At 41.8% G+C, this 22800-nt stretch overlaps 1 protein-coding gene across 5 annotated transcripts in view; it reads right to left on the bottom strand.

Moving 5' to 3' along the window:
- Unc79 (unc-79 subunit of NALCN channel complex) overlaps nucleotides 1-22800 on the bottom strand; it is a 235915-nt gene that overhangs the window by 74699 nt on the left and 138416 nt on the right. For 3 of the 5 annotated variants that reach the window (XM_029484459.2, XM_029484462.2, XM_029484463.2), the window contains exons 21-29: nucleotides 21083-21162; nucleotides 20840-20988; nucleotides 17219-17376; nucleotides 16573-16754; nucleotides 15305-15506; nucleotides 14543-14722; nucleotides 4706-4992; nucleotides 1246-1428; nucleotides 768-930 (exon numbers count right to left, since the gene is read on the bottom strand). In XM_029484459.2, the coding sequence (XP_029340319.1) occupies nucleotides 768-930; nucleotides 1246-1428; nucleotides 4706-4992; nucleotides 14543-14722; nucleotides 15305-15506; nucleotides 16573-16754; nucleotides 17219-17376; nucleotides 20840-20988; nucleotides 21083-21162 (1584 nt within the window). Of the gene's footprint in view, nucleotides 1-767; nucleotides 931-1245; nucleotides 1429-4705; nucleotides 4993-13062; nucleotides 13129-14542; nucleotides 14723-15304; nucleotides 15507-16572; nucleotides 16755-17218; nucleotides 17377-20839; nucleotides 20989-21082; nucleotides 21163-22800 lie in introns of all 5 variants that reach the window. The other 2 variants (XM_085830632.1, XM_085830633.1) reach the window with 1 other exon arrangement.

Below are 22800 nucleotides of genomic sequence, written 5' to 3'. Positions count from 1 at the left end.
TAGCCCAGCTCCTTCCCGCACCTCCCCCTATCCCCCAGTTCTGACTGCTTGCTGTTCTCATACTGCAAGGTCATCAGACAGTTGGTTCTCTCCCAGGATTAGACTCGATGATGTCACCGCTTATAATTCTAGTTACACTGTGACATGTGTCAAAGATACAAACCTTGGTTTTTCATCTTTCACCTGGGCCTTCACCCAATTTAGCATCCCATCCTAGCATTGCCTTTGAGGAAAAGCATCAACACGGACAAAGACTTAAACTGATACACCAGAAGTCCTTCGTCTCCAGTGCCTTTCAATCACTCCATACTGAATAATGAGCTTTGGGAAGGCACTTCAGGAAATTGAGACTGAATTCAAAATCTGTGAGCACAAAGTTCAAGGGCAAACTAGAGACCCAGAAATGAGGATTCCACTGACTGCCTACTCAGGCAGATCACAGCCCAAAGGCAAGATGTTTCCAGCGTGCAATGGGAGGCTCTAAAAGCTTTCCAATCAAATGCCAGAAAATAGCAGAGCTAACATTATTATTATTATTATCATTATTATTATTATTATTATTATTTTGGACTTCTGAACACTTAGTTCAAAAGGGAAAGCAACATTCCTGAGAGAATTGAACAATTAACCAAATAGGAAAGGGACTGTTTTAGCGTCTGACGGGATTCTTCATAAGAATATATGGGGTGTTCCTCACCCTCCTTAGAAAACATAACAACTGTTGTCCGGATGTACATTACGTATCCCAGCTAAGTTCTGGGAAGTACCTTTCTCCTTCTCGCTGTATCTGCTTATGTTGCTGTTGTCAGTGTACAGCGGTCCTGCCGTGGCGTGGGGCTTGCAGCTATGGTACTGCGCATTGAGTGTATTCACTGTTATGTGAATCAGGTGCAGCAGGGTCTTGCTGACATCACAGTCTCTGTACGGATACTGTTCAACAGGGGAGAAAATACAAGTGGTTATTTCAAAGGATACGTTTCCTCGCTCATCCTACTGGATGGCTAGTCTCGTATCTCCCATGCACTAGAGAAACGCGCAAGAAAGTAACAACATGGCTTAGGACCACACTTTGTTTTAGAGGGTTCCCTGTCTCTCCTTGTACCAGACCATTGACGGCAACTAGGGCTACATCACAGCGATGCCTTAAGCTTTCATCCTGTGGAATCCTTATCTGATGGGTGTTCACCTAGCACTGGACTCCCTAAGAGAACCGTCCATCCCAGCAGAGGGAGCACAGCCACTCACCTTGTAAAGGATGACGAGCAAGGCCTTCAACCACATCTGCCTGATGTGAGGCTTTAGGGACCAGAGGGAGCAGCGAGGTGGCTGTTGGAAATAATGCCGGAGTTGAGGACAAGAGCAGTATTTGAGCACCTGAACCACGAGGGGGAGAAGGTGTTTGCCCAAGTTAATGTTATAGTCCATAACCTGAAATAGAAGAATATTAGTAACTGAAAGAAAACTATAAATATCCAGAAGTAAAAGGGAAAAAAAATGAGCCATCATAGCATACAGAGACACCTCACGAAATATCAGTATTAATAGACAGTATACATGAAAGGGACCATCACGATAAATCGTAATGCTTGCAAATTGATAGTTTTAATCTAATTAACTATTTACTTTATTGTGTATTAAAAATCAAATTATATCTACTAAAATACCTATTACAACAGCTAACTATGACTAGGCTAGTCTAGATGAAAAGAAACCCTGGTGTTAACCATCAAGAGCAATGAGATTGTTTGGACAAATTGCGCAAGAACAGAAAGTTGTAGAATCTTCTAGAACAGCAACTTAGCAAAATGCATCCAAAACTAAGAAAAAAGTATATGTCCACAGAAGCTAAATGAATCTGAAGGAGTAATCAGATCAGGGTTCCTAAATGTTTGTATAAAGACATTCAGCATGGCTTTGTGTGTCAAACTGAAAATTATCTCCACGCTAAACAATTAGTTAAATGTTATTTGCGCCAGGCATGGTGGTTGATGCTGTAATCCTAAAACTTGGAAGACTGAAACAGAAGGCTGTGAAGCCAGCCTGGGCTACATACTGGATACTGGGTTACATTGTGATATTCTGTATCAATAAACAAACAAACAAGAAAAGCAAAATAAATAAAATCTTAGTTGTATAAAGGAATACTTTGTAGCCATTAAACAGAAAATGATATAATCTTATATCTAGGATACAAACTTCATAATTATTCATTTGATTTTTAAAGTTATGTGTATATCAGCATATATAATGTTGTATTTAAAAAATGAGACAGGTCTCATGTAGCCCAGGCTAGCCAATTCTTCATTATCCTCCTATTTTTGCCTTCTAAGTGCAATCTTTGGGATTGCAGGTCTGTGTCATCTCACTTCTTGTCTGTTTGGTTTTGTTGTTTGGGGGAATTGTAACGTTTTGGTTTGGTTTTCATTTTGGTTTTTTCTTTTCTTTTCTTTTCTTTTTTTTTTTTGAGACAGGTTTTCTCTGTGTAGCCCTGGCTATCCTGGAACTCATTCAGTAGACCAGGCTGGCTCAAAGTCAGAGATCCATCTGCCTCTGCCTCCCAAGTACTAGGATTAAAGGCGTGCGCCACCACTCCTGGCCATACAGTTTTATTATTTTAAAAATGTGTCAGGATAGTGGGACGGCTCATTTGGTAAGGTACTTGCTGTCAAGCCTGATAACTTGAGTTGCATCCTTGGAAACCATGTGGTAGAATGAGAGAATCAATCTACAAGTTGTCCTCTGGCCTCACATGTATGTTATAGCACACAAGAATTTTTTTTAAAATGCATGCAAGAAAGTTGTCAAAGTTAGCGTTAAAAATATATAGCTAGTTACAAATGTGTGTGTGTGTGTGTGCACGCACACACGTGAGTGTGTAAATATACATGGCATGTATAGATGTGACACAGATTCATGAGGAGTGTTTTAAACTTTTTAAGTTTAAAAAGTAAGAAGTCTAAAGTAAACATGCGTGGTGTAGACTCAGAGAGGGGACAAAGCGGGGAAGGGAGGTGACTTTTTGTAGAATGACACATATCCAGCTTTCTGCCTTAGCAAGGGTAGCTGTCCGCAGGTTACTCCTGCTTTGCTTGTTCTAGTTCACTATATGACAGTCTTTGGAGAAACTGGTAATGCCGGCTGCCTGCTGAGTCCCTGCCACAAGGCAGATGCTGATGGAGATGCATACAGAGTATTAACTGTAACACACACACACACACACACACAAACACACACACACACAAGAGAATCTATTGCCCAGGAGAAAACAAGCAGAAGATACATATGGACATAAACTGATAACCATGGTGAAAAACTGAGCTTTGCGCATGTCTTTCTACACCTTTGCAAACTGCTGCAGCAAATCAAGAGGGTGAGATGTGCACTACTGGTCTAATTAGACACACATGGAGCCCAGGATCCAGTAATCCTCCTCTGTGGCTCACATCCAAAAGCATCGATCAGGGTGCTGCTAAGGTACACCCGAGGGTGAATATTGCTCAGCTGAGTTACTATACTAGGGTAGTGAGGAGTCCAGAGCAATGTGAGGGCTCATCACTGGCCTAAAAAGAATGCAGGTGACATCTGCCAAGGCACATAATACAGCTCACAGAAGGAGCACACAAACGCAGAGAAGCCAGGGGTGGTAGTGTAGTGGAAACAATGTATCTTAACTCAGATCTGCCATCTGGGGCCAAAGAGGGCCCAATGTTAAACAGGCTCCCGCTCAAACAAACAAAAACACTTTGACCTCTCATTGTTTACTGGGCAGAGTTTTAAGAGATGGATAGTGGTGATAACTGCATAGTAATAAGCCTGTTCCTTCTTAAAAGTCTGTGTGTGAGAGTGCATGAGGTGTGTTATGCACATTTTTATGTCTGTATGTGTGTGTGTTTCTCCTTTTGTGTGTGAGAAAGTACATTGGATATATGTATGTATTTGTGAGAGGTGTGTGTGTGTGTGTGTGTGTATAAGCACATGAGATGTATACGTATGTTTGTGAGGTCTGTGTGTGCGTATGTGTGTTTGTGTGTGTGTATAAGCAAATAGAGTTTATATGTGTAAGTGTGAGTTCTTTCTCTCTGTATTTACACATTTGTGAATATTTTCTATATGTCTGAGTGCATGCAGCATATGTGTATATGTGTTTGGGAGCAAGCATGTATTTACACATGTGCTCACAATCATTCATGCATGTGCAGATGTGTATAGAACTAGGTCACAAACAATATCAGGTATTTTCCTAGGCCCCTCTCCACTTTATTCTTTTAGACAGTGTCTCTCATGGAATGTGGGGCTCACCAATTAGCTAGGCTGGCTAGCCAATGAGCTTCAGGCACTTCTCTGTCTCCACTGTCCCAGCACTGGAGTTATAGCTACACACTACCATACCTGTCCTTCCCGCTGGGCATTGAGGACCTGAACTCAGGTCCCTACGCTTGTTCCACAGGCATCACATTAGCTGAGCTATCTTATGGCCACTGTACACTTCCAGTGGTTCAGTGCTGTGTTACGTATATCTTACAAACATTTCCTTTATAATACAAAGTTATTAATCCCTCCTCCTTCTTTATATTCCCCTTTACAGACCCCTGCCTTACTAAGTAATTTGAACAAACTTTTACACTCAACATTCTCTAAATGGAACGGGGCATATTGTTTCTATCAAAAACTGAGACAGGACTCCTGAAAGCATTATTACACTTACTTGGGCAATTCCTGCAATAAACGCATTAAAGCATGTTGACAGGCGCATTTTTTGGGGTGCGATCATGAAGCATCCTTCCTGCTGGTCATAGCCAAGTAAAACGTAGAGGTGCCTCTTGACTGTGTTGAAGGCCTTTGCGCTGCTGATGTCTGACTCCGCACTGCTTTCATCCCTGGCCATGAACTTCATGAGCACTGTGATCAGCTGGTGAACAGTCTGGTGATCAATGCCAGCATCTTCTGGGAGCAGGTCCTTGATGGTGTTGTCGTTTTCCGGAGACTGTTGTCCTGTCAGTGTAAGAAACACAATCAGTGTGCAGCCGAATTCCCTCAAGCACGTTCACACTAAGTCATCACCTGACATGGACAAACCACCAACCTTTCTTTCCACTTCTACCACTTAGTTAAAGGTCTGTTTAGATGAGAAACTTAAAGACACAATGTTGCTCCTCAGCAAAGTGTCATTCCTGGAACAGACGCTGCTGGCTCCATCATTTACTAAGTAAACAAGTTACTCTCGGGAGTGAGACAGGCATGGAATAAAGCTGAGGAACTATATATACAGCAACACTGTCCTCAAAGGGTCAGGCAAACACCTAGCAAACTTTGCACTCAGCAATTCTTAATAGGATTGTGCAAAGTAGTACCCTGAGGGACCAAGACTCTGCCCGGTTTATACCATATGCTTGGAAGATCAACCACAGATGCTAAATTTCACTAAATATAAAAGGATCTGCTGGGGGATTTTTATTAAATTTATTTAAATTATTGTCTCAATTCAATTATGTTCATGAGTCAGCTGGGGCAAAAAATAATATTTTTTTCCAAATGCTGAGAGATTCAGCCTCGTGTACTGTCTGAATTATAAATGGCCAATGATAAGCCCTGCAGTATGTAATGAGAGACATGAAGGGGAAGGAAAGACGGGGGGGGGGGGAGGAGAGAGAGAGAGAGAGAGAGAGAAAGAGAGGAGCTCTCAAATACATTAAAATAAATAAATAAATAAATAAATAAATAAATAAATAAATAAACAAACCAGCACATGAAAAAGAGCTGGGGGTTCACATGGAAGAAAAAGCAGCCTAGTCCTTGGCTTCCTCTTACGCTGCTGATTGTAGCTGACTGGCCCCAGACTTCCAGCCTGCCCCGCCTCCTGCCCCACCCCCCTCCACTCCATGGTCAGGTTCCGTGAGTCTTCTTACTTCTGTATTTATTTGCTTTGGGGTTTAGTCAAAGCACTCTGCACCCTGTCCTTTTGACAAACAACATTAGAATTTCCAAATCAGAATTAAATGTAAGTTTCTGTATCATAGGTTAGAGTGGACACCAGCATCCTCATGTCTTCATGTGAGAAAAAAATGCTGCTGCGTGAGGACAAGCATTGGGTACAAGCTTTCACAAGCCCAGCCTTGGTTGCATCTGTTATAGCTATGGTGAAAATGATGCGACAGAGATCTAGGGAGCAATTTATAGCTACCAATGGGCCGGTTAGTCTGGAAAAATTCCAATTTGTGAGGACCCCATGAAGAGAAGCATGATAAAAGAAATGTTTTCTTATAGTGAAGAACTGAGCTGATTAACAGCCACTTCCCTCTGGGACGGTGGCATAAAATAACACCCGATCAACAGTTAGCTGTTATCCTTCAACACAGCCCACCTGGAAGACAGAAACCTTGGATAGCTACTTTTTCAGGTCATCAGAAGGGTTTTGACCTGCCCACCAGGGATATACAAGGAGGAGATGGTTAACAAGTAAAGAGGAGGCAGAAGCAGCTAAACCTAAGGTCCTCTAATAGAGGGGGGCCGTCTGTCTGACACTTGTCATTACGGCCCCAAGATATTAACGTTTCCTGTCTTATGTGTCTGTCCATGAAGGCATGCATACTGCATACATGCAATGTTCATACATGCAATGTACATACATGCAACATGCCTTAGACGTTTTCCCCACTAAAAATCGTGTTTAAAGCACCTAAGATTTTGTTTCTCACATGAGTGGCCCATAAGCATCATTACACAGAGGCATTTATCACAAATCAATTTATGTGGAACAATCTATTTCGGTGAAAGACTGGCAATTTTCAACATCATCCCATGTTAACTCTAAACTGAATATTTGTAAGATTTGATCAAAAGCAATTCTTATACAAATCTCTGAAAACAATACATACATATATATACTAAACCATTTAAAAATGTCTCTGGGGGCACAGGGATTTGGCCCATCAGATAAGAGCACTTGTTGATCTTGCAGAGGACAAGGGTTCAGTTCCCATCACCCACACCACGAAGTTCACAGTCACCTACCTGTGACATCAAATCCCTCCTCCGGCCTCTGCAGCACCTGCATGCATGTGGTGCACACACAGACAAGCAGGCTTGCACACACATAAATAAAAAAGCATACTTTAGGGGGGAAAATAGACCTACTTTTGATTTCCTCCTTCTGGAGTATGAATTTACAAGTGCAATAATATTACTGCTTCAGGCAAATTGATAAAAAGAAAAGTGTGACAATTGTGTGCGTGTAGAAGTGGTTCCGGTTACTATAGCAGCAAGCAATACTGCTACAGAGGGCACCAGCACTCAATTCCTTTAGCTCTGGGGTGCAGGGTTAGGAGAGCACACATCTCTCAGCCATGCCTGGCTCCTCCTTGTCTAGCGAAGCCTGACTCCTAAACGGACATGGAAATGGTTTAAAACTACTTTGATTTCTTTCCCAATGAGCTAGGGACCTCAGAACAGAGAGCGCCCTGCCTTCACTTCACTCTGTCTCAAGTCACAGGCGAGGGAAACAACTAGTCTAACTTCATCTGAACTATTCCAAGGCTCTCCTCCCTGCTACAGGGGCACATATTTTTAAAATTCTCAGCAAACCGTATTTCTCCGATGGCTGAATGTCATGTCTTATGTGGCCTCCTTCCAGAGTGACTGACGCTTGCTGCTTTTAGTCTGCCTTCCCTCAACAGTCAAGATGAGACACCCTTAACAAGCCGTTAAATGCACTGATCCTCGTGCATAAAGGAAAACACTGTTTCTTACGCCAGTAATCTGCTCCTCCCACCCTGGACATTACAAGCCTACATGTGGCTTGTCATCTTCTATGAGAATAGAGTGGGCTTATGACAGATAGACCCTTCCTAAGGAAAGGTGGCACCCATCAAAGCCCTATGAAAAATGAGCTGTCCAATTGGATGGACTGTTATTTAGTACCACTTTAATTATCTATAAAAGATGTAAAGTTTCCGTCTCGAAACTAAATACCCTCAATACATTCTCCTAAGGCATGGTTAGAACAGCCATTAGTCTTCAGTTCTAGTCTCTGTGGTTCCTTTATCTTCCTTAACCATAGTGATGCATGTTTAAAAGTTTGATTTTTTTTTGTCTCTGTAAGTGAACATATTGACATCATTATAATGCTGGAGGCAGAGTTAGGCTACTATCATTTAGTGTGGACCCGGTTCTCCACAGCATATCCAGAATGGAGTAACTGGCAGAAACTCTGAAGTGGAGTATGTCACAGACTCTGATTATTTGGCACCAGGCAGGATCAGGATCTGCTCCTCCAGACTTATCTCTGGGTCCTCTCCCATTCCTGAATGCTAGGCATTTCCCAAAGCTGTGGCACCTACGGATCTCAGAAGAGCCCACACTAGCCCTCCCTTAATTTTGCTCACGGTGATCTCTGCTTTATGAGGGTGGACTTCCACCCATTCCCTCATGTTGAGCCACGAATCTACCTTCCAGAAGCCTATGCCCACACTCCTCTCAATAATTGAATGTGGTCTCTATATTCTGTTGTGTTCCAAAGATAAGAGAGAGAGGAGGCGGGGGGCAGGGGAGGAAAATTTCCTTTAGCTTCCCAAGTAACTTTTATGCAAGGCAGAACTTTATCTATTCATTGGCTTCCTTTTCCCTGTAAAAGCATGCAGGGCTTGAAGGCATGCGCTACATCTTAGATAAGATAGATATCTTAGCATCCTTCCTGGAACACAGAATGGTGTCTGACATATAGTAGATGCTCATTGTTCATAAATGTCTAAGTGAACTGAATTAAAAAAAAAATGCTCCTCTCTGTCAGAGTAACAACACATGGGGGAAAAAAAAAAAAAACAAAGAACACTTCCGTGAGTTTGTTTTACATTCATCCTAGAAATCCCAAGGTCAAAAGCTGTATATTAGGCCGCATTCCAATCTTATACAAATCTGTCAGCTTAAAGCTTTTCTCATAGTAGGTCTAGTGTGTGTGTGTCTGTGTACGTGTGCATGTATAGGTGCTTGCATGTGCGCGCGTACATTTTGGTATATGTGCATGCATGTGTGCAAGCATGTGTGTATATGCATATGCTGATGGCTGACTTCATATCTCAGGTGCTCCTCCTTCCTGCCTTTGCTTCCTCTTAGCCTATGTCCTATCATCCTGTGCTTACATTGAGGGTTGCTTGTGGGGTTTTGCTTTGGCTTTGTTTTGTTTTGTTTGTTTGTCAATGATACAAGCTAACTCTCATCTGAGGAAAGAAACATCTCCATCAGATTCCCTGTAGACAAGTCTGTGGGGGCATTTTCTTGGTTGATGATTGAGGTGGGAAGATCCAGACCGCAGTGGGTGGCGCCATCTATGGGTCCCCAGTGCTATTTAAAAAGGCAAACTGAAAGGGCCATGGGGAGCAAGCCAGTAAGCAGTCTTCCTCTATGGCCCTTGGTTTAGTTCCTGCCTCGAGTTCCTGTCCTGACTTCCCTTCAAGATGGAATATATATAAGCTTTCTTCCCTGGCTGTGTTCGGTTATGATGTTTATGCCTGAACAGTAGAGAGCAAACTATAGCAGTACCCACTAATGAGAACCTAAATGAGAAGCCCCCTGTGGCTTCAGCTGATGAGATAGATGCACTTCTGCCCCATCTGACAGGAACCACCCTAAGAACTACCACTTTCTCTCCAGATGAGCACTCGCCCATGGCCGTGTTCATCTCCCTTCCTTGCCTATAAGTAAGGTGACATAGTAAACATTTCTTTGTACTGTTTCCTGGAATAGTATATGCAGAAATGTTTGTTCCGCAAAAGTTACTTCTCAACACTGTCACTGTAAACACAAGCATTCCTATAGAAACGACTGGTACCTCAGTGGTCAACAGGCATTTTGCAAGCCAGGAGATGAATAGTAAATCATCTATAGGACAAAAGAGCTCAAAGAGAAGGTGTTTGAGATTCCAGGCGTGGCCACGGAAGAGGAAGCAGGAAAGGCTGCTGCAAGACACTTTTACTAGTTCTAACTAGCAGGAGGCACCTTTACTTCTAGGTGTAAATGTGGGTAACAAGATCTCCAGATTTCTCTACAGGCTGGAAGAATGTGTGTCCTGTGAGGACTGGGATAGCTCTGAACCAAGCTGGGAAAAGTCTTTTGTCTGGACACTGGAGAACTGAATACCAGGTCAACCAGATCAGAGTTTCCATGTGTGACAAGGCAGCAATGCATAAAACCAGCCACTGGGAGGCTCCTACTGTAGAGGAAAGCAAGCGAGCTAATAAGTCTCTTATGTGTAACTATTAGTCATGTTCTGAACTGATGTGGCCTTAAGCCAGGCACTAAGCAGAATGATGTAATACTATAGTGTTTCCGTTTTCCTGTCTGTACACAGAGTGGAAAAAAAATACTTATATATATCCAAAGGTTCTATAAAGTCAAAGCTAGGCACCTGTGTAAATACACTACAGGTGAAGAGGCATAAAATGTATGTGAAATATAATTCTATCCTCTTACTTTCCAGTTATTCATCCCAGGGGATGAGAAACATGGCAGGATTTGGCATTTTACATTCCTGTGGCTGGCACCCTTCATTCAGTAATGAGCTGATGGATTTGAACTGTGCACCCACCTGACCTTCAGTGGTCACTGTAGACAGACAAAGCCGAGATGCTCACAGTATTACTGAGAATGCACCTGTGCGTAACTAAACCATGCATGTCAGACCAACAGTTACAGACTCTGAAATCAGAAGGAACACAGTGCTGAGCGCCTGCTAGCCCTGGCCACATGTGCCACATAAATAGGGATCTTGAGAATGCTGGGTGTGAGATCTAGGTCTGTCACCCACAAATTTGGGACATCTGTCCCTTTGTGAGAAACTTGGTTTCTCCTGTACAGTTAGTGCACTCGAGGGTCGGCTATCACATTCCAAGAATGCTATTTATATGCACCAAAGACTTTGGCTTGACTCCTATAGTACAGAAGAATACAGCTTTTTACAGGCCTTGGAGGTATACCATCTGTCTATAGAAAATCTTTTGATTTATTTGCTGTGCATTCAACATGAAGGCTAAGAATAGAAAATTATAAATTTTGAACCCAGAGCCCAAAAGTCCAGTCTCAACAACAATTAGAGAGCTTTTTTTAACTGCATAATTAAATTGCTCAGGCCTAATCAATAGGAAGTCTGCAGAGGGGCTCGCCACTTAGACTAAACAAGAGTCCCTGCATTGAGCAACGGGCACTTTACTTCCACTTTACCCTATCCTGCAGTCATCCCATCTTGTGATGGGGTGTACCTTTGCTTCCATGCATCCAGGAAAGGATAATTTATAGACGCAACCACAGTTTCACAGCGCCTTAAACGCTTTCACCAACCCTTTCCAAATCTAAGGCAACCTTCCCTTGTCGAATGAACAGTTTCATGAGGATTCTCTTTCCAGAAGTTTTAGCTTCTTAGTTTAAACAATCCCGTTATCTGCTCCTTCCCTCCTAGTCGCTTTGCTGGGATAGGGGCTCAAGACTTTTCTTAACCTCAACAAACACAGGAAGGTTTTCCTACAGGATGGCAGGGGCTCCTTTGGTTAGATTATTAGAATGGATGATAATAACTATAGACTAACCTTTCAAGGAAGCTTGGACAAAAAGAACAGCCTCAAAATAAAATGAAGGAACTATATGAAATGGCTTAAGAGTTTTCTCCAAGAGGCCCCACCGAAAGGGAACCGGATGGATCTCACCTTTCTTGCTTGCTTTAGATTTATTTCTTTTTATTTTATGTGTGTGAGTTCTTTGGCTATAGGCATATATGTATGACTGATGTCTGGTGCCCTAAGAGGCCAGAAGAAGTTATCAGTTCCCCTAAAACTGGAGTTACAGAAAATTGTGAACCATGTGTAGGTGCTGGGAATTGAACCTGAGTCCTCTGCGAGAGCAGTGACTGCTCTTAATCACTGAACCGTCTCTCCAGCCCAGAACTCACCTTTCTAACGACACCGAGTGTCATTAGATCAGAAGTTCTTGTGACTCTCTCACTCCCTCCCCAAAGAAGAGATGCATATAAATCAGAGAAGAGGGACTCAGCTACCTGTATGCTATTCTGTGTCTTTTGATTCCTTTCAATACAGAAAGGAGTTATTTTGTTTTTATTTATTTATTTATTTATTTATTTATTTATTTATGCCAGCACCTACTACTTCCTGTATTCATGATCTCTGTGGCCCTTTCATTTCTCCCACTCCTGAATTTCTATGTTTCGAGTGTCTTTTTTATAATTTGCTCATGATCTCCAAATTCTTCTTACGTAAATTTTTTTCTCAGGGTGTCAGTCAATACTATTTTGAAAAGTTTTAAGTTAAACTTATTCTCAGATTAGAATCCAAATGTTTATGGAAAGATATAGAGTGAGCCACTGAGGTTGTCGTGACAGACACACAGAGTGAGCCACTGAGGTTGTCGTGACAGACACATACACAAGCGTTCAGACGCTCATGGTCCCTCTGTGAATGGTGGCCCTCTCTGTGTGGACAGTCTTGCCTTGCCAATATCTACTCAATGCTTGGGATACTGATGCAGAGTTATAACCCCGATAAGGAACAGGACATGGTAAGTTACACTGTATCACCTTGAATAAGACCTTCAAATCCTCCAAACAATGGAAATGCCCCTGAGAAACAAAAATGCTCAGACTTGTAAGGAACTGAGAGCAGCTACAAGGAGGCGAAGATGGAAAGTCAAATAATACAACCTCTCAAAGTGCAAATGAAGTGTGTGCTTTACCTAAAGAAAGCTCTCATCTATGAACAGTGTTTCTATGTGTAGCTTACACATACAAACATAAGTCATATAGCAGCGAGGGGTGCAATCCTGGTCACGCCTGCTGTCCAGGGAGAGGTGGGCAGCGATATGCTTCTTAATGGACCAAAAGTCAATGGAATCAGAAATCACCTGTTTAAAAAACAATGTGAAGAATTGGCATACCAACAGCCCAGACACTTTGGGGCTCACAAATTCTAATGTCACTCTGGTCCAGTGAGAAACACTTGGCTTTTTCCCTCGTCCACCTATGATAGAGACACTTGAACATGGCCCTTCAACGTCGGAAGTACCCACCTGGCGTCTGTTCAGGTGTCCCACCGAGAGCCGGAGCAGACTGCTCATGCCTGGTCAACCTCACAGCTTAAAAATCAACAACAACTCTATTGAAATAAGCATTAAAGACAACTTGAGCCTAGAAAAATACCCAGTGCTGAACTGCCCTGGCTAGCAGAAGCAAGCTTAGTTTTCTTATTTGTAATTAGCATCACATTAAAAAAAAATGTTTACTCCAGAATTTTTGTAGTTTGTTTCTGATCTCAAGAAAAAAATTTCTTAATGTCATTTTCAACTCTAAAAGCATCAAAATGTCTGTGTGAATTAATTATCAAGAAATAAGAATAAATAAAATGAATACCCCAAGCCAGTCAGTTTATTAAAGGGTTAGAAAAGTCATATCCAAGCTGTAGTTAATTTAATCTAGGGTTGGTGTCCTGGATCTGACAGCAGCTTCTCCCAGGGCTACTAGGAATTATTCTTCAGTGTGATTAACTTTGCTCCTTGCAAAGCTAAGACTATTAATTACATAAAAGGCATTCGTCTGACTCTTCTAAGGTTCAAAATACCACATACTCAAAGCTTGTCATAAAAAAGAAAAATGTAGCGAAGAAAATCAAATCATATTTATGATTAACATGATTATGTTATATCAAATTGTTCTGTAATAAATGCCAATGAAAATGCAAATCTTTCTGCTTCAGACAGGACAGTGTACTTAAGGTGTTAACTGATGGATTGCACAGGTGGTATTTAAGATCAAATTATTTAAATACACTCAGTCATTCAGTAACTCCTTTAAATATCCTCATTCATCCTTTCATTCAGTGATTTGACTCTGCAGGCTTTATTATTTGCCCCTTCAAACACAAGTATTTATATTTATAGGCATTTGGTGATTTAAGGAAATTTACTCTCTTTGAAAACATATAATATAAAATAAATGTGTGTGGTCTTTTAAATTTGACAACAAATCATATTTCCATTTATAAGTTATCTGAAGTTGAGTAGGAATCCAACTTCTCCTCAGGAAAGCCTGATTCTTCTTGTTCAAAAGCCACTATTTTTGCTGGTTTTTTTCTGGGGAGGTTGTGTGCTCGTTCCTAGCACTCATGAAATGCTGATCATTCGGTGTTTGAGCGTTATCCCTTTAGCTGCGTGGTTTTTGTTATCTCAGTCTCATTCAGACAGCACAGGGCTCTCAGGCTGCTCTGCACACCCTTATATTCTAGCTCTCAAAAATAACCATCTCTAAGATTCATGCCAAGCACTGGTAGGTTTGCAGCCTTCTGCATTTCAGAACTACTGAGAGACCAAGTCAGGATTTTGCTGCACCCACAAATGAGAGAAAGCCACCCAGGCCCGGGGACTCTGAGGACCAAATTTGATGGAAAGGCTCAGTTTGCTAACTGCGCTGCTCTCTGTGAACACTCAACAAGACACATCAGCTCCAGAAAGACATTAAACAGATGTCACAAGACAAAGAGGAAAAATACTCAACGGATTTTGGAGGTCAGGGTCTCAGGGAGGGAGAGTGCCCTCTTGGATTCAGCGGGCCCTTTCACACTGTCTCTCAGGGACCGCACACTCTTCTGTCTGTTTCTTGCAAAACGTGCTCTCTTGATCTTCCACAAGGCAGCATCACTGAGGTTGGCAACATTGGTTCTCACAGCAGTGATGGCTTTATAAAAGGAATTAAAGACTCGATTATTCTTTTCCTTGGCTGGCCATATGATACAGATATTTTGAAATAATCCATAAGAGTATAAATAGTATTGGGATAAGAAGATACCTTCCATGCATACATGAGTCCTCCACCTCCCTTCATGGCATGGCATGTCTTACCTTAAAAAGTCATGACTGCTATCTGTCGTGACTATCACTTCCCTGTTTAAATCATGAGATTTTACTATCTAATTTTGCTACTTTTTCCTCATGAAGGTAAAGCCATAAGCAACTAGACAATAAGCAGACAGGAGTTTGCGCAGGACAAATGTTTCTCATGAAACTCACAGACATTAGCAACTGGGTGGCACTTAAAGAAAATGGTTGCAGGTGGTTACTATGTGTCCTCCTGAAAGGGAGGAAAATTCAGATCCTAGACTGCTGTAAGGTGTTAAAACCTACAGATTAGCAACATAAGCACTCAGGAGCTGATGAACTGGGAACATAAAATCAAGATCTCCTCTTCCAGGTGTGGAACAAGCTACATGCCAAGCGCCTTAGTAGGGACCATTTTCTGTAAGTCTTGCATCTTACTTACTTGTAGGAAAAGGAAATTCTTTGTTACAATCTAGATGCAGCTGAGCTTCCAAAGAAAGTGTCTCAAATCTGTTAACAAAGAACTCCCAGCTCAAAGCAGGAATGTCTTGCTTAAGAAAATGCAAGAGTAAAAGCTTGCTCAGGATGGTGGGTCGGTCTTTAACCACAGTGTCGAACTGGAAGTCGAGGCAAAGACAAAGGCCCTGGAAAAGAGGGATCAGAAACAAACCTCTAAGAGACAATACACTGGGCAGTCAATGGAACAAGGCACTGTCCTCAAGGCAAAATTATCCCAGTGGAATTTTTCTGATTCCAATATTGAAAGAGAAAAAAAAAATGCACAAGCAAGTTTCTCCTAAGCCACAATACCTCTTCCATGTTGACCCAAAACTGTGAGCGAAATGTATGCCATTCGCTTTCTAAATATTACATAATGTCCACTTAATCCAAATAACAATGACTCTTTTTAAATGTCTACACTGAGAAGCATACACTCAACATGATGTTATGCTTTATTATTGTGTGTGCATGCACACATGCACGCATATATGCTTATCCCGCAGCATATGTGGAGGCCAGAGACAACTTTTGGAAGCCCATTCTCTCCTCTAGCAGGAGGTTCGGGGAATCGAACTCTGGTCCTCAAACTTGTGCCTCAGGCACCCGTATCTACTGAGCTACCTCATTATCCCCCAAACCACATTTTAGGACACATGAGAGAATCGAGTCCTGGGTTGTTTTCCCACTGTACAGGGAGAGTTTGGGGTAAGTCGGGTCTCTTCTTGTTTTCATTATAACTTAAAAGCACACATTTGAACACACAGAGACCTCTGCTGTTATAATCACTAAAACTAATTAGCTTGCATAGTACTGTAGTCTGAATATTTATGTCCATTCCCCTAAAATGTTCACCACCCTGAAACTCAGCGATTTAAGCGACAGTATTAGAAGATGAGTCTTTGAGAGAAGCAAAGCCGTGTGGACAGAATTCTCACTAATAGGATTCTTGACCTTAAACCAAGGCCCAGGCATGGTTAAAGGCATCAACTATGAACCGTAAAGTGGGCCCTTAGCACACACGAATCTACAAGCCCATGACCATGGACCTCCCACACTCCAGAATCATACTACATAAATTCCTATGGCTCTCTAAGCTACCCTGTTTGTGGTATTTTGATATAGCATGGTTAAAAAGACACATGACAAAGTCAACTGTTGGTGGTATTGACAGACAATCTGTAGGGCTCATAACACACATTCCCCCATCACCTGCAGTGCTGGCCTCTTTATGGTGTCAAGGAGGAGACCTGCTCTGGTGGCCACTGCAGGATTGACATCCTCCACAGCTGTCAGGAAGCAGCAGAAGGCGTGTGCCAGAGAGTACTTCAGCAGGTGGTTTTTGGTCACTGAGTGAATATCCAAAAACCTACAAATGACAGCTACTTTTTCCACTGCAATATACAATATAGAGGACAAAAGACATACATGCATTTATTAACATAGTATAAATATTTCACACCTATTTAAAATATTATTTCAGTTATTTATTTACTTTTGTTTATTTTATTTACTTATAGGTGGGATGTTCACGTAGCACTGGGCATGTGAGGAGACCAGAAAACAACTGAGGGAGTTGAATCTCACCTTTCACCATTAAGGTTCCAAAGGACTAGACTCAGGTCTTTAGGCTAGAAGACAGGTGCCTTCATCCCCCCCCTCCCCCCATTGATCCATCTCACTGGCCCTGCATTGACATCTATTTAAGCCTCATGAGAACTGAACCCCATAAAAAAGTTAATTGGGGGCTCCTACATGGAAAACTTAAATATCAACAATGACGGCCAAACATACATTTCAAAACTGGACATCTAGTTTACCTTGTGACCCAGAGGAATTTTAACTAACATAGAAGTACCTGCTTCAAACCTCATCTTCCAGTCTTTGCTGTTGAAGTTGCCATTTATGATTGTCCAGAATATGTCAGCACCATGAGGAAGGGACAGAGCGTGAAGAAGGAGAGGAACTGCCAGTGACGACAGCTGAGAGAACTCAGACTTGACGACTCTCCAGAGGCTGGGAAATCAAGGAACAGCAGAGGCATTATGGTCAGCGCTGCCTCTTCGGAGGGAAAGAGCCTGTACTATTAACTCATAGCAGCTGTGGGCAGTAGGTGCTGGTAGGATGCTCTGGGTGAAAATGCATCCGTCCACAAGACTATAATCCTCCAAGAAACATTTAAGTTTTGATTTGTTAATGTCTTCTGATGAAATTACTTTTATTTGACAAAATTGAGAAACATATTTAAATATAAAAATTTAATTCCATATATAAATTCAGCTATGTGAATGAATTAAATAATATACAAAATTAACAGCTCTATGAAGATGATAGTGCGATAAATGGTTTTAAAATTGTTTCTTATGCAAATAACTAGAAAGCACCGTTGTTTATTTTGGCTGACCAGCAGCCTTTTCCCCCCTTTGAATGGCAAAGAATAACTCTTTGTCTGCTAATAACAGCCTCTGTAAAACCTGGCAAGGCTGTCTCTCAAGGTCTCCCACTTTTCCTGTCCTAGGGATGAGTATAAAACTCATTTACCAGTGTACTTCGCTGTCCTGAACAGCGATTAACCTATGATTGAGCAGACATATGATCCAAACTTAAGACTTTCAGATCATAGTATGGACTCTGGGAGAAATGGGTCTCTGCTTCAGAAACGTCATGACTGAAAGACTATATCAAATGAGAGCTACCAGGAACCCACCTCCCAGGCTCAGCTTGGATAGGAAGAAGCCAATATTTAGTTTGATCTAACAGACTAAGATGGAACTGAGCTAACGGTAGAAGGCTGGAAGAAAAGGGAGTAGGAAGAGGAGAGACCTGATATTTAGTATGCTCCCTGACCAATGTTTTCACTTCTAAAACCCTAAGCATTTGACAAAAGGAAACCCGAACTGGAAGGACTGGCAGAAAGCAGGTTAGCTCCTCCATCAGGGCTCCGAAGAAGCAGAAGCAGTTCTTTGTTATTTCTTTCTGAGTCCCTGCTGTTTCCCTCCAGTTGGCTGTTACCCGCTTTCTTCCAAGTTCCTGTCCCTCTGGAGAGGTCATCACACACACTCTCCTTAAGGCTTCAATCTCCTATTACATCGCCTTAACACTCTTCTCTTTACCCCCCAGTCTATCATCCTGTCAGCCTCCCTTCTCTTCTCCACTCTGCCCTTTATTCTTCTTTATACTCTGCCTGCCTGAGCCTGGCCTATAGCTCTTGTCTCCACAACTCTCTTCTCTGGAGTTCTCTAGCTGAACCTCCCACTGATCATAAATCTATCCGGACTTCCTTTACCACCACACCCAAGTCCTTGACATCCACTCCACACCCTCCCTTAAATGTGTGTGGTTCCCAAGGATCCTTCTCTTCTTTAAACTTTCAATTAAAGCCCAGTGCCGACTCTGTTCATTGTTTTCTACTACTTTTCATGGATCTCCATCTGTCATTGAAGAGAGGCACCATCTACAAGACTCCCTGTCCACACTTGGGACCTGCCTACTTCTCCAGCCACTTTTCCTTACACCCCTGAACCCACATTAGACAATGCAGCCTTGATATCACGTCACTAGTGCTCCCCGTTTCTGGTCCTGCCCCCACTTTTTTATCAAGTCCATTTCCTGTCCTTGATATTCCTGCTTTCCAAAATGTCCTACCAATATTACATTTTTATCAAAATCCATTTCCATAATGATGATTCAAATGTACTGGCTGCTGAACCCTAGCCTATTCATTGGTCAAGAATGGTTCTTGTCCACCTGTGACCTGTGCAGAACAGTCACTTAACACATGACACTGGACTATTAGTGTCTTGTGTATACACGATGCAAAAATATGTCTTAGTTTCCCCCAAGATCTTATTCTAGTTTATTATTTGGGGGTTGATATCAGGGCTGCCCCCTCCTTAAGCCTCAAAAATAGACCTATGCATGGTCCAGGCATGTGTGTGTGTGTGTGTGTGTGTGTGTGTGTGTGTGTGTGTGCGTGTGCATGCCTGTGTGGGTATGTAAAGATCAGAGATTGTCTTTAGTGTTTTTCTCTATTGCTTTCCACTTCCCTTCTTGAAACAGGATTTCTCCATCAGCCTGGAATTCATGGTTTTATCTAGACTGACGGGCCAGCAAGCCCACAAGATTGGCTTGCTTCTGCCTCCCAGAATATTGGAGTTACAAATGCCATGCCTGGCTTTTCTGTGGATAACTAGAGATCTAAACTAAAGTCCCAATGCTTATGCAAGCACTTGATCTTCTGAGCAATCTCCTGTATGCAAAAATAGACCATATTAAACAATAAAATATTGATAACTCTTTTATTTATTATTTATCGCTTCCTAGAGTAGACTAAAAAAATCCCTAAAGTATCTAGAACAGTATTGTGATTTAGAAAACATATTCAAGTCATTATATTTGTTGAATAAATAAATAAATTAACAAAATAAGCAAGTAGAACCTTGACTTGCTTTTGCTACAACTCATGAACAAGCCTTTCCTAAGGATCAGACTATACTCTGAACGTATAAAATGATCTTCTTTCTGGCTTGCCTCCAGGAGAACTATAATAGTTATTTGAAGGCGCTCAGAATGAGAGCACCATAAACCTAGGGCACTGTTTTATTACTATTCTCAGAATGCCTCTATCTCTAAAGAGCAAGGGAGACAGCACCCAGAGGGGTCCAGTATCCATTCGGAGTTCCTAGTTTGAGTAAAATTGCTGTCTACTGTTGATATATAGCTCTCTACAACTGAGGGCTTCTGATGGGGGTGAGGGTGGGAATGGGGGAGGACTCAGTTTCCTTTAAAAGATGGGCCACTAGGAGTTTGTCCAGTGAGCATGTGGGCAAAACAAATTGGACTTGATTGTTTTCTTTCTTCGCCCTCGTCCTCCTCATTCCCCCCTTCTTCTTTTCTTTGTCATGGGGAGGTCACAAGGGTCAGGAAGCAGACCTGGGAGGACTGGGAGACTAGTGTGATTGGGTTTCATAATGTCATAATGAGAAATTTCCAAATAATCAATTAAAATATTATGCAATAATAATTTTCTTCCTTAAAGCTTGAATGTGGGACGGAATCAAGTTAATAAATATCTTAAACTGGGATCAGGGAAAGATTGCCATCTTACAAATACAAATGTGTCTGGTCCAACAGAATCTAGTAAGCAAACACTACTATGTTCATGTGAGCATACATAGAAAATAAAAGAAAGAAAACTAAAGCTGTGTGTGGTGGTGCACACCTTTAATCCCAGCTCTCAGGAGGCCGAGGCAGGTGGATCTCTGGGAGTTCTAGGCAAGCCAGGAATACACAGGGAGACCCTGCCCCAAGAACAAAAACAGACAGGAAGGAAGGAGGAGGAAAGGGGGGACAGGAGGAAGTTTCTTTATAAAATTACTGGTCTGGGAGAGAAAAATCAAAAGAAACATTAAGTCGTACTCTCACTTTAAATTTTACAACTGAACCCAAAAATGCAAACAAAGATGTTCACAGTCCATACCTTGCAATCAACATGTGGTCCTGAATGTAGGCTAAAAATTGAGGATGGTCTTTCCTCGCCGTGTACAGACACTCTCCGTGCAGACAGAGAATCTTCAGGCAGTTGAGCATATTAAAAAGAATATCTGGCTCTTCAAACTTCGCCATTTCCTATGCGAAGAACACACAGTCGTCACTGCAGTCTCCAAGACAGCAAATAATTCCAAGCCCAAACCCAATGTTTAAATATTTCAGAAAAACCTACCTGGAAAATGGTATATATTAGTCTCAACGTAACTGGAAGCTGTTGGTAGCAAAATTTTCTTTCCGTGTCATTCTTTATTGCTAAGGAAAAAGGATTACACAAAGGTTAACCGGGCTCCTTTCCCCCCAACATTCATCAGCTCATCAAAATCATGAAACCAGAGAGGGGGGAAAGGTACAAAATGCATTACATGTTTGTAGGATGTTTTCGTTTGCATACTTCTGTATGCCAACTGGGCATGGTGGTGCACAGCTTTAATCCCAACACCTGGGAGGCAGGGGCAGGTAGATCTCTGTGAGTTCAAAGCCAGCCTGGTCTACATAGTGAGTTCTAGGTCAGCCAGGGCTACACAGAGAGACTCTGTATAAAAACAAAACAGAAGAACAAAAACAAAACAGAAAAACAAAAAACAAAAAACATGGGGCTGGTGAGATGGCTCAGCAGGTAAGAGCACTGACTGCTCTTCCGTAGGTCCTGAGTTCAAATCCCAGCAACCACATGGTGGCTCACAACCACCCGTAATGAGACCTGATGCCCTCTTCTGGTGTGTCTGAAGACAGTGGGGCTGACCAGAGCGAGCAGGGTTGATTTATTTTATTTATTACTCATAAAGTAATTTTAATATGGGAATTCTCAAAGTAAGTTTTGTTTAACATGCTTATAAGAAGAAACTCAACAAAATAATTTGTTAAAATAACAATACCCACTTATGACCACCAGAGACAAAATGTTATCCCTATTATTATATATGATTTATTATAGATTAATTACTACCTGGTGAGATGATCAATATTAGTTTTCTATGACTACAATCTTCAATAACAACATAAATAATAGAAAGTCAACATTCACGTGGAAATCTCTTACCATGTATTTTGATCATATTCATTGTGACTCCTAACTCTTCCATAACTCCTCCCAAACTCACCCCCAACCTCCCTATCCCTCCAGCTTTTTAAAATATCGAGCAGGGTTGATCAGAGCGAGCAGAGGTCCTAAAATCAATTCCCATCAACCACATGAAGGCTCACAACCATCTGTACAGCTACAGTGTACCCATATACATAAAAATAAATAAATAAAACTTTAAAAAAAAACAAGGAAAAGAAAGAAAAAACTTAGACTTTGCTCTTCTATGAGGAAATACAGAATATCTTCTAAATTTAAAATCTCATCCTTGGTGCTGGAAAAGTGAGTCAGTGGTTAGAAGCACTGGGTGCTCTTCTAGAGGACCTGGGTTCAATTCCCAGTACCTACAAAGCAGCTCACAACTGTCTGCAACTCCAGTTCTGGGAGATCCATGGCACCAGGCACGGAGGTGATACACATATATATGCATGGAAGCAAAACACCCATACACACAAAAAAAAATTTTTAATAATTTTGAAAAGACTCTCAGCCTCTATTTTTCACTTCAGAGTCCCCATGTTATCTCTGTGTCTTTGGTCACTTGACTCACCCTAGCCTCAGATTGTGCTCCTGTGAATGAAGGGACATGGGGCTGGCAAGGCATGCCTTCATGAAAGGATATAAGTAGGTATGGAAGAGAGAGGTGTGGATTGCTTAACTTCTAAGCCGAAGCTGTAATGTCGACTGACAAATTAGGCAGTTTTGAATCAGATTAATGTTTTCAAATGAAAACCCCACTTATGGATGTCTCTTGTGCGGTTCTCCAAATTCTGCCTCCACTGTGGGACACCACCACAGGATACACACAG

Source organism: Mus caroli, unplaced genomic scaffold (genome assembly GCF_978045245.1).
Source record: "Mus caroli unplaced genomic scaffold, Mus_caroli_1 scaffold_14, whole genome shotgun sequence".
NCBI lineage: Eukaryota > Metazoa > Chordata > Mammalia > Rodentia > Muridae > Mus > Mus caroli.
Note: the sequence above shows the minus strand (reverse complement) of the source record. Positions and strands in the feature narration are given on the sequence as shown.